The sequence below is a fragment of the Tachypleus tridentatus genome, chromosome 7, assembly GCF_004210375.1.
Source record: "Tachypleus tridentatus isolate NWPU-2018 chromosome 7, ASM421037v1, whole genome shotgun sequence".
In the NCBI taxonomy this organism is placed as follows: Eukaryota; Metazoa; Arthropoda; class Merostomata; order Xiphosura; family Limulidae; genus Tachypleus; species Tachypleus tridentatus.
This window is the reverse complement of record NC_134831.1, coordinates 195,961,047-195,973,383: the sequence shown is the minus strand read 5'-3', so window position 1 is coordinate 195,973,383 and position 12,337 is coordinate 195,961,047. Positions and strand designations below refer to the sequence as shown.

Below are 12,337 nucleotides of genomic sequence, written 5' to 3'. Positions count from 1 at the left end.
CTAAACTTGTCATGTAAGGGGAGCTTAATGTTGTACTTTTTACTGTTGTGAAATTGGTAAAACATGTGCATGTCACAAATCAGGAGAACATTGTGTAGGCTACAACACAGCATGTATCTGAATATGATAAGCAAGAAATACAATTATTTATTATTCTTCATTTTGGTTTTATTTACTCTACAGAGAAAACTTTGGGGGACACTGCACAGTAAATCTAGTCTAGGGACTAATTTATCATTGTTGGAAATATTCTGTACAAATGAAATTTTATATTTGAAGTGCAAGGAATCTGATTATTATATTATGATATTTGTTACTAGTCCTATGTATAAGTTATCCTCTGTTGTTATTAGGAAACTCTAGGATGTTCATTTTCTTGACAAATTGAAATTCCAGTTTCTTACTTCATTTGTCAGCGAATTATTGAGTTTATGATGAATTACGTTTTTCATAAAGGCAACTTGTATTTTGAAATAATTGGGATTATTTGAATGCACTGTTTTTTGTTTTTTTTACAATTTGGACAACTGAGGAGAAACATTTTTTACTTGCAGTCAGTCAGTATTTATTAGTTATAAAATATAATTTAAAAGTCATATGACCTGGCATGGCCAGGTCGGTTAAGTAGTTTGGCTTGTAATCCAAGGGTTGTGGGTTCGAATCCAGGTTGCACGAAACATCCTCATCCTTTCAGCCATGGGAGCATTACAGGGTGGCCCATACGTCCCTACCCATCCATATGTTGTTATGTTGTATGCAATTACACATGTATTATAAATTTGTTACTTTTTTTTGTTTAGAGAAATATGGCCAATGTAAGGCCATTTACACTTGATGAGTGTATTGTGAGAAGTACGTGGGTACATGAGTGCAAGAATACTGGTGACACCACACAGATACACTGGATACATAAGATATATGGATGGGTAGGGACTTACGGTCCACCCTGTATAATGTAATGGTTAATCCCAAAATTTGTTGGTAAAAGAGTAGCCCAAGAGTTGGCAGTGGGTGGTGATGAATAGCTGCCTTCCCTCTAATCTTACCCTACTAAATTAGGGATGGCTAGTGCAGATAGCCCTCCTGTAGCTTTGTGCAAAATTTAAAACAAACCAAACAAGGGTCATATAATGATTTAAAATAAACAGCTGTTCATGTACATACATGTGATATTTCATAGTCTGAAAGAAATATCAGGTTATCTTTTAAGTATGTCAGATCTTAGGTTCAGAAAAAGAGAAAGGATTTCAAATGCTTTTAATGTTATTTAATCAATAACGTTTTGTTTTATTATTATTAATTACTTCCTTCCAATGATTCAGAAGCTTCTGAATGACATTTCTATAAAATTCATGGGGTTTGGAACAATAAAAGAATGTAGAGAAGGTAGTTTTGACATCTTCATGTGTTCCAATCTCTTTACCATCAAGATAGTTCTGCAAGCTTCAGAATAGATGATAAACAGATGGAGGAAGATCTGGGAGAATAAGGAGGATGTGGAAGTTTTACCCAGTCTAGATCTTCAATCTTTGCAAATGTGATCCTTGCTGTATGGGAACATGCATTATTTTGGTGTAAAAACACCTTTACGACTGATCAAAGCAGGCATCTTTTCTTTCAGTGCAACATTCAAGCTCTCCAACTGTTGACAATAGAAGTATGATGTAATCATTACATTGAGTGACAGCAACTCAAAGTGGATCACACCAACAATATCTCAGCAAACACTCAACAAGACTTTGCTAGAGTGTAGGTCCATATTGGGCTTTGCTTTAGCCAGTTTACCTGCAATGAGCCATTGTTTGCAGTGCTTAACATTTTCATAAAATATCTATTTTTCATTTCCAGTTACACTAACTTGTCCAAAAAAAGTAAGTTATGTTCATGAGAATGCAGAGAAGTGCAAATAGCCACTCTTGCTCTGAGGTTTACTTCTGTCAAATCATGGGGACCCTTTTTCCAAGTTTTGACAACTTTCCAAGCTGTTGAGGATGATGATGAATTGTTGAATGGGTTGAATTAAACTTCTGTGCTAGTTCTTCAACTGTTACAGCACAATCTTCACCAAGTTGTCATTAAACTCAACAGGACCACCTGAGCGTGGTGCATCACTTAAGCTGTAGTCACCTGATCTGAACTTCTGAAACCATATTCAACATTTTCTTTCATTGAGAGTCTGCACCATAAACACCTTGAACATTTTGTGTAGTTTCTGCTGCATTATTGGCTTTTTAAACTCATAAAGAATTATATGCCTAATATGCTCCTCTGACACATCCATTTTTACAAGGGTTTATTCCATTAATGATCTGAAAAAGTAGTGTTGGGTTAGTTTCTTTTATTTGTCTGAACATTTTTATACTTGTCCTACTACATATTTTAGTCATTAAAACCTTCTACAAAGACAGAAATGATGTTGCACTTTCTGTATTAAATTATCGGGCGCAGATATCCTTTGTGTAGCTTTACTCGAAATTAAAAAACAAACAAACAATTACTTATGGGATGACCTGATAATTATATTTGTTATAAGTTATTAGTGTTAGGCCTGTTTCCTTTATTCAGTTGCCTAGGGTGAACATGTTGCTGAAATAGAGTTATACTCTGTTCTAATTTTTGAAAAATTCAAAGGGACTGCATAATGAATGTAATGTTAGAAATATTATAGGTTTAATATTAGTGTTTTATGATAAGCATGATTAAGTATTTATGACTCTTATTATTTATGACTTTTTTTTAAAGCAGCATATCATATTTAATTAAAGTTAGATGACTTATTACCTCTGTGTGTAGATTAATAATGTAATTTTTGTTTTTTTAGATCATAATCAGTATTTCCGAAGTGCTCAAGGGTTGGGACCTAATCATCAAGGTATGTGATTTAATTCTATAAAAAGAATGTAAATGTTTTTATAGCAAAACTTGATATAAAATATGAGTATTTTTCATTCTGTTTGTTGAAAGAAATTTATTAAAAATGGGTCAACCTTTGAGGAACTGTATGTGAAACATGACTCTTTTGAATATGACTTGCCAAAAATGTTGGTGTGTTGCTAAAATGCTTAAAAACAGATCATAGTTTTAGATAAATATGCTTCTTTTAGCAAATCCTTTTGATGGCTTACTTAGGGTTGAGTACATTATATTAAAATGATTTTAAGTGTGGAAATTGGCAAGCCATGTGACAATTTCTGTATATATAGAAAAGCATCTAAAAATGTATCATAAGAACATTGTAACAGTGTTTGGCATTATTGTGTATAGTGTGTTACTGGAAATATGTCACACAACAGGAACATGTAACAACATTCTGCTTCCAAAGAGGCATAAGGACCATCCAAAACAAAAAAGGGAGCTGCAACAAGCCATATAAAGCATAGTATGGTGTTTTGGTAATGGGTGAGAACTCCATAACACAAAGGTCAGTCAGTGACAAAAAACATCCATGCTTCAGGTGAAGGTTGTATCATAATTTAGAAAATCTGTGTTTGCTTATACACAAGTTGCTTCCACAACATATCTCAGGCAGCTAGAGAATGAAACATGTTCCACACAAAGATACTAGTCAAGTCAGTGGATGCAGAACGAATGGATTTCTATCCTATTGGATTGTTGAAACTGGAACTGGGAACTCCCCTTTACTGCACGTTACTTGGCTTGTAAAAGGCAAGCAAGAATGAGGGGGTGTGCTCTTTGAACATTACAGCTTTATAGAGGAGTGTTTTCAGAATGGAAACTGCTGTGGGACTCAGACAGAGGGGGACTGATCAAGGAAACATTTGCTGTAATGAAATAGTGACCAACTTTTTATAGGCTTAATAAAAATAATAATGTAAAAGGGATAGCTTATGTTAAAGTAGTCAGTTAGTTTGATGTGTCGTATAAAATTGTTAATGGAGATGGTTTTGCCATAGCAGTATATGGAAAAACCTTGTTGAACACTTAAGCATATCTATGAATAAATTATGAAAATAATATTATTTATACTCTTAATTTTTATGCCACAAAATGACACTCGATTTTTTATTTATTTATTAAATCAGGATGGCCACAAGAAAACCAGTATCATCAATATTCCTCATCGAGTCACCATTATTCACAGTCACAAAGAGAAGTTTGGCAAGGTGGTTCTAATTCTTGGGGAATGTCACGTTTCAGCCATCAGGGAGAACTGTTCCCTTCTCAGTCAGTTATTATGGCAAACAAAACACCTCACAATCCTGACCGAATGTTTTCTTCAACTAATAAAATTCAGGTAAGAAATGTAAAAAATTAGTGCTTTGTGTTATTGTCACATGGCCTAGTTTGCTTTTTAAATATACGTTGGGCAAATTGTTTTTAAAATACTTTGGTTATTCCTTTGGAGATTAATTCAGGATTACAAAAACCACCAAATTTGCAGAGGACTACAGCATAAATAAAAATGATACTTGTCATATCCAGAAAATAAAAAAAAAGCAATAACAAACTGATATGATAATTATTTGTTTTATTGTAGTTTTAATTCTTTTGTGAAATATTTGGTTCACAATGAGCTAGTAAAATTAATTTGATATAAATATACCTATTGCTCCTTTAGAGCTGTACACAGTATCCACAGTATCTTCTCTTTGTGTACTTGCAACTAAATGAAGTTAGGCTTTATCGAAAGAGGTTTTGTAACTTTACCATATAAACGATGAGTTTTCAGGACTTATTATTTTGAACAACAAACATTTTTAATATTGTGTCATATACCTGTTAAAATGCTTAGCAGTTGATCTTAATGATATATTTTAGAGAGAAAATTAAGCCTATCGATTTGAGAGGACCAAAACATTCCTCTTCTCAACGTTTCTGGACTTGTCAACATAAAACTTGGATTGACTATTTCAGTGTTATATTAAATGTAATGAAGAAAGTTTATGATATTGGAAATAGAGTAGGTTTGATTAGAAGGCAGTGTAGTTGAAACGAGATCTGTTTATGTGCAGTTTTTTTATTTCATCAGTACTACTATTTATGTTTAAAATTACTGAATAAGTATGTGTATGATAGTCACAGGAAGCCCTTTTTAATTTTAATTTTGGACAAATTTCAAAGTGTGTTTGGGAAAATAAAGTTAAAACTCTCATTTGTAAGATAACAAATATATACTTGTATATTATTTTTTGGTTTGCACAATATATTTCTTGCAGCCCCCTGCTGGGATGATCCACGGTTCATTGTATACTCAGCCAAGAAAAGAAATAATTTTTCCTCTGGACACAGTGGAAGGTGTGACACCAGTATTTACAAAGCGAAAGAAGTTAACGTTCAAGGATGTAAGTCCAGTAGAGGCATGGCATCTCATGATGTCCTTGAAGTCTGGACTGTTGGCTGAAAGTACTTGGTCTCTTGACGTTTTATCTGTACTCTTATATGATGACAACTCTGTACTGTACTTTGGACTAAGCCATCTACCAGGATTGCTAGAGGTGCTTCTGGAACATTACAGACGCTGTCTTAATCTTGTATTTGGTCTTACTGATGATCTTGAGATTGGCTTTGAGGACTGGAGTCAGAAAACTGAAGAACTTCTTGGTAGTGAAGCAAACCAAGTAGAGAAGCTGTGGTTTAAACTACAGAAAGATGTTTTTGATAAAAGTAGTGATTTGGATACAAGTTCTTTGAACAGCATTGATGAAAATGATAAAACTGTTATATTCAAAACTATAAATTATACTAAGAGGACAAAATGGGGTAAGACTGTTGGTGTGAAGCATTCTGAATCTTTGTTTCTTATCGACCCAGACAAGAAATGGGATGTGCATGAAAAATTTGATAGTGGTTTGGAACATTGGCAACTTGAAGGGGGAGATTCAAGTCAACATATTCAGACTAATTTTGAAAACATAGAAACTTTTGTCAAGTATGCTAGAATACTAGAAGAGTCTAAACCTAATGAGAATGAATTCAAGGATCAAGATGAAGTGGTTGATGATCTAGTGGACTATAAAATGAAACCTGTGATAAATTCAGAAGACAAGAGCAAAGCAGATGAAAAAAGATTTAAAGATAGAGAAGACTGTTGTAAATCACCAATGATGGAGAAAGAGGTTTTAGAGGTGAGAGAAGAATTAGAAAAGAGCACAAGCAATGAAAATGTAGAAACTGTTGATATTTCTGCAGAAACACAAGTAGAAAGAGGAACATCTAACAAAGACAGTTTTCTTAGAATCAGAACACCACCTTCTGCACGAAAACGTCCAAAAGAAAGTGATCTGGAGGAAGAAACCTGCACTCGTGATGTGCCCTCTCTTTGTGTAGTTAGTGATGGTCAAGACAACTTAGCCAGACGTTGTCTTTGTTTATCAACATTAATTTATAACCTTTCTTTTGTGCCAGGTAATGACACAGAGATGTCCAAACATCCTGGTCTTCTTTTGGTGCTGGGAAGGCTGTTGCTTCTGCACCATGTACATTCTCCTCGTAAACCTCCTCAGCGTTATTATGATCGGGAAGAAGACATTGATAACATGATCAAAGATGATTCTTGTAGTAGTTTGAATGGGGACCAGGAGTGGTGGTGGGATACTCTGCATATACTGCGGGAAAACACACTAATTACACTTGCAAACATAGCTGGGCAGTTGGACTTGGCTTTTTTTCCAGAGGAAGTCAGCCTTCCACTGTTGAATGGACTCCTCCATTGGGCAGTATGTCCTTCCTCTTATGCCCAAGATCCTTTGCCAAGTCAGCCTTCCCACTCCGTCCTTTCTCCACAGCGGCTAGCCCTTGAAACAATGTGTAAACTATCCATAAACGACAACAACGTGGACCTACTATTGGCTACGCCACCATGGAGCCGGATTGAGAAGCTCTTCTCTTACTTGGTCAGGTCTATGAATCGACGAGAAGATCAAATTCTACGAGAATTCAGTGTGGTTCTGCTGTCCAACTTTGCCCAAGCAGACACTAGTATAGCTAGAGCCATTGCAAATCAGGAAATGTGTGTGTCCCATTTGATTACTTTTGTGGAACAAGCTGAACAGAGTGCACTTCAGGTGGCCAACATTCAGGGCATTAATGCCCTTCGTAAGAATCCAGAATTGATGGGAACAACTCTAGACATGGTTCGCAGAGCAGCCTCCACACTTCGATGTCTGTCACAAGTGCCAGAAAACCAGCCTTTCTTCTTGAAGCACCAACCACGTTTGTTAAGTCTAGTGATGTCACAGATCTTGGATCAGGGTGTAGCCTCCATTGTGGCAGATATTTTATATCAGTGCTCTTCTGTTGACTACAAACCTTGTTCTGAGACTTCTGCCCATACAGAGGAACTTCTGGCAACGTAGCTGATCTTTGGGTAATTACTGGTAATTAAAGGCTTTGTGTCAGCTTGGCATTGTTATCTACAAGTGCAATGACACTGCTGTGTAAATTAGTAAAGAGAGTAAGCCTTAGAAAGACTTTAAAGAAGATTTCTTCAAGCTTTACTTATGACACAGCATATTCCAAACAATAAGAAGAAAGGCCAACCAAGGGAAGGTTGGGAACTTATTTATTATCAAATTTTGGGCTGGAGACTCACACAGAGATCCCTGTAGATGGAGTATGGTGTGTGTTTGTGTGTCTTAGAATAACTGTCTGCTGCTAACCCCTGAGTAAGGGGTAGTAGTGCTTCAAGCCACTGTCGACAGTGGTCTTGTGATCCAGATACCAAGAAATAGTTACCTCAATAGTTGGTGGTCACATTTTCCCTCCAGTGACTCAACCACAGACAACATTGGATAAGCTAGCTTTGCTTCACATTAAAGCACAAATCATGGTACACACCACATCTTGTGCTGCTACAGGTTGTTCCTTATTTGTGTTGCATGTTGGATGGGTTTGTGAATTTTCTGGCAGGTGGAGCTTCTAATCCTGTTGGCAAAAGGAAGTACACATTGCCATAAGTTGTATTTAGTTTCTTTTTTATTATTATTATTAATTTCAAAATGCTATCCTAGTTACTGTAAAGAGTGGCCTGTCATGAAAGGTTTGAATGACAAGAACATTAGACCTCATTAGGTCAGGACTAGGAACCCAGTTGAAGATATAGCTAATGTGACAAAATATATATTGGTGAGAAATAAAAGAACAACTTTTTTCTTGTGTAGATCAACTTGCTCAGAATGTGTAGTCATATGAACCTGATGGTAAAAGGTGAATTATGTGTTTGGTGGTGTTTTAGCCTGATGTTCCCCTCCTTTTTTTTGTCATATGAATTCCTGGTCATTCATTAATGATTTGTCTCATATAGAACTTTTAATTTCAATCTCCTTCCCCATTTGTTTGGTATTGAAGCATTCAGGAGCTTTATACTCTGTATATGTACGAAGATAAATCACAATTAAATGTACAGCAATTTCCTTGTCTGAGTTACCTTATTCTATCTCTGTACCTTTTACTGTTACCACAGTTTCACATCTGATAAGCTAGTGGGTGACATAAAAATAGGAAGGTAATGGTGCACACATAACTACTTCCAGCTTTAATAATAGAACATATCCTATAGTAAAACTTCTTATACATGCTGTGAAATTAATCTTTGTGTAAAAACAGGAACATTATATTTGTTTATTAAATGCAGTTTTCACTCTTTGTTCATCTCGGGCACAGTGAGTTGATCTTGAGCTACAGTGAATGTGCGAAAGGAATGGACACTAAAGAAAAAAAGGAAGCACTCCTACTAATTTGTACCTACAACCTAATCTGTACAGTCAACAAGCTACTTGACTACATGGAAAGCTTCATCCAACACACATGTGTCAATATTAACCCATCTAGTTTTTATGCAAAAATAATTAACTGGAAGCATTATACAGAATGCAAACAAATTCTGGTCGTATTCTTTTCTAATAAGTAGTTTGTGAGAAATGTCATCTTTATATTTGTCCCAATCAAGAATAAGGCTTCATGATCTGTATAAATGAACTTTTAGATTGAAAATGAGGTGTGCCTTTTAACTTTTTAGCATTGTGATAAACACCTGCATATACTGATTTGGATATGTGGGATACTAAAAAACATTTTATGTAGCTTACAAATTACCATTAAAATAAAATATCTGAACATGCTATTCAGTACATCTGTCATGATATCAAGGCATTACTGACTTGATCTTATTATATTATTCTGATTATCATTAAGCTGTTTTTACTTTAGCAGGCCTCCTTTTATCATTTTAATTGCTTCTAAGACAGGAAAGGCAGAAAAATTGTCCTATCATGTATCCCATTGAAACTCACTGATGTATTAACAGCATAAACTTCAACTCATTTGTATATTAAACTGCTTTCTAGATGTTGGTAACCATGAATTATTATGCATTCAGAGAATCTTTCACTTAACAATTTTGCAATATTAGGAGTGTATGTATCAGATATATTGTCACTTTGTAATCCTTAAATACTGAGAGATAAAACTTATAAAGATGCTACAATATGAAATTAGACAAATAATCTAATATGTTTCAATCCTCTAAATGAGAAGCATCTTAAGATAAAAAAAAAAAGTGCAAACTTAGACATTTGAAGTGTATAGTACTAGATACCTGAATTATTTGGTTACAACTTGACTACACATGGGACTGTTCACACTGTGTGCATAACAACACAAACTCTATAAACTCATTAGTACACTGGTCAATTTTCACAAATCTGCCTGGTAAGATATTCCAAAACCTCAAACTGAACTTTGTCACTATCAGCATCAATGAAAGTTGCCTAGGAGACTATGAGCACTTAGCACTTCTTCCTAATAAAGCACTGGTGTTCGGTGGTTATCAAGTTTGGAGGAAGAAACTTAATGATATAGTGCAACTCCTTTGTACTAAGATGACCAATAGTATTATCTATTAACTTTCTGTATTTTATATTTGAGCCATTCTTAAAATAAATATTTACCTCATCCATGCTTTCTTTTCACAACAACATGCCGCAGGGTTGTACATTTTCATGTTCTTGTATATTGAGGTCATGCAGTATTTCCAGTCACCAAAAGTTTTATCTCCAGTAGTATGCTTAGCCCTTTATTTCTGAGTTCCTCTTTCCTCCTTTTAAACCAAATGTTTGGTTTGAAACTGAGAGTAAAACAAACCAATGAATTGTTTTTTGGGAGGTTACTTTAAAATATTAATTTTGGCTATGCTGAAGTCCACATCTGAAGCTTCACCACACAGAGATTGAAATTTAATGGTATTCATTAACCTGCATGAGTCTAACTTTCCATTGCTTGCCTAAAACCTTTTAATCTTTAGTCTTTAACCCACTGACTGCTGATTCACTGTATAGGGTAGGGCTCCCAAATATTTTGTGCTATGATGTGGTGTTAAAAGCAGCACAGTCAAAGGGTTAAGGAATTTCTCTTGCCTTTGAGGAATTGGTTCAGAAACCAAAAAAACTCACTGCATGTAATCCCAGAAAAAATTCCAGAACAAGTTTTATTACTTATACAGATTAAATGTATGCTTACATTCATGTGTTTGGAACTTTTCTTGCAAATTTATTGAACAAGCACTTTTGAGGTGTCCAGATTGCATACTGGCATTTCAATTCAGAATCATCTTGCTTGTTTTTCTCTTAATCAAACATGTATGCTACAGGATTGTACCATGTTGTTGTCACCATATGGCTTCAACTTCAATTTTTTATTTGTAATGTATTTCAAACAACACTTAACCCATGTGTAATTTCCCAAAAATAATGGGGATTATACTAAATACAATTGATGTGGGTTTTCTAATTTTATTTAAGTCTAAAATACATGTGTGGTTCATTCAAACCCATATGCTTATTATTTTTTGAAGATGCATTCAGACAATCCTGCATATTCAATTAAGTTTGCCTTCATTAGAATATTGTAGTATTTCATTTCATAAACATGAAAAACGCCTTTTATTAGGCTGTCCAGAAATAAATTTTGTTTTTGAGCCATGAAGTTTGGAAAAGTATAAACCAGCGTTGTAAAACATGCTTTAATCAAAGTAAGCACTATTTGCTTCAACACACTTTTGTCAATGTGTGACATGCTGTTCATGCCCCTCCAGTAGAAATCAGAATTGTCATCATGAGAATTACAATATTTATTTCTGGACAACCTAATATTTTCCGAATCTTATTCATGGCTGAGATCATAGTGAACCAGCTCAACTTTCAGATCTGGCTCGCATATCTGCATTTAGTCCAAAGTTTTCTCTTTTCGTGCTGCCATGGAAGATGATGTGGTTCGATTTTGCTAGAAGATACACGTTATTACTTTTGGTCTGCCCACGTTTCTTCCAAAAATTATAATAGAAGCAAAAAATATATGAATACTTAAAACTGAGGAAAAAATATACTTTGTTGAGGATTTAACGTATAGTAATGAAAATTTGAACATTTGATGTCATCAACAGGGTAAGAACGTGGAATTAATGCTCAAGCTATGGGATTTCATTTTTCTGTTCATGCTTCTGTGGAATCCCATGTGCAAAATCAGTATTTGTACATGCTGTAATGAAACTAAAGTAAAACATGGTAAAAGAAAACTTTACCTGGCACTTTGCTCGAATATGTTGGAATAGACGCCAACTGTGGGAAGTGCAAGAGAGATTTATCAGTTCTAATTGAGATATCAGCATAGCAGTCATGCGGGATTTAAATTTATGTTTCATACGTAGCTGCCACAAAATGCCTTAAATTAAGGGAAGGGCTGATATGTGGTAGTCATGAGGGACTATGTTATAAGGCAGGGGTGTGCAACATTTTTCGTCGGTGGGCCATATAACCAACTTCATCAATCAAGCGGGGCCACTTAAAAAACAAGCTTATTCGTGTACATGCACAATAAATTAAAAAAAATTCTCAAAATGCAAGCAATAATATTTTATATTTTTGCATGAGTGATCATTTTAGTGCGACACTTGAAATTTGGAGTCCTTGCAGAGCTTGTCAATATCAGCTTTGACAGAAGTGGTTGCCACTCTTAACTGACTGGTCAAATGTTCATCAGTCAGCTGACTTCTACATTTGGTTTTGATGAGCTTCATTTTGGAGAAAAATTGCTCACAGCAGTAGGTGCTACCAAAAAGGGAGGCAATTCTTTGTGCATGACGGGACAAATTGGGAAACTTTTCACGTACACAGAGTTTGTAAAAGTCTAGCAAACTGTTTTCAGAGAATTTCCTTTTAGTGTCCATGTCAGCTTGCAGTTCAATGAGTTCCATTTGGCAATCATCAGGACTGTCTTCCACTGCCAAATCAAAAGGTTGAGCGAACAATTTCAATCTAATTTCAGTTTGTCTGAAATCTGGAAATCTGTTTGCAAACTCATCACGCAGCTTTTGTACACTGGT

General features: G+C 35.1%; 1 protein-coding gene across 4 annotated transcripts in view; it reads left to right on the top strand.

The window, feature by feature from the left end:
• Positions 1-8,372, top strand: part of LOC143257644 (trithorax group protein osa-like) — a 152,364-nt gene extending 143,992 nt beyond the window's left edge. For all 4 annotated transcript variants that reach the window (XM_076516685.1, XM_076516686.1, XM_076516688.1 and 1 more), the window contains 3 exons: positions 2,822-2,872; positions 4,044-4,255; positions 5,178-8,372. In XM_076516685.1, the coding sequence (XP_076372800.1) occupies positions 2,822-2,872; positions 4,044-4,255; positions 5,178-7,316 (2,402 nt within the window). In that variant the 3' untranslated portion in view covers positions 7,317-8,372. The remainder of the gene's footprint in view (positions 1-2,821; positions 2,873-4,043; positions 4,256-5,177) is intronic.
• Positions 8,373-12,337: the final 3,965 nt, after the last annotated feature.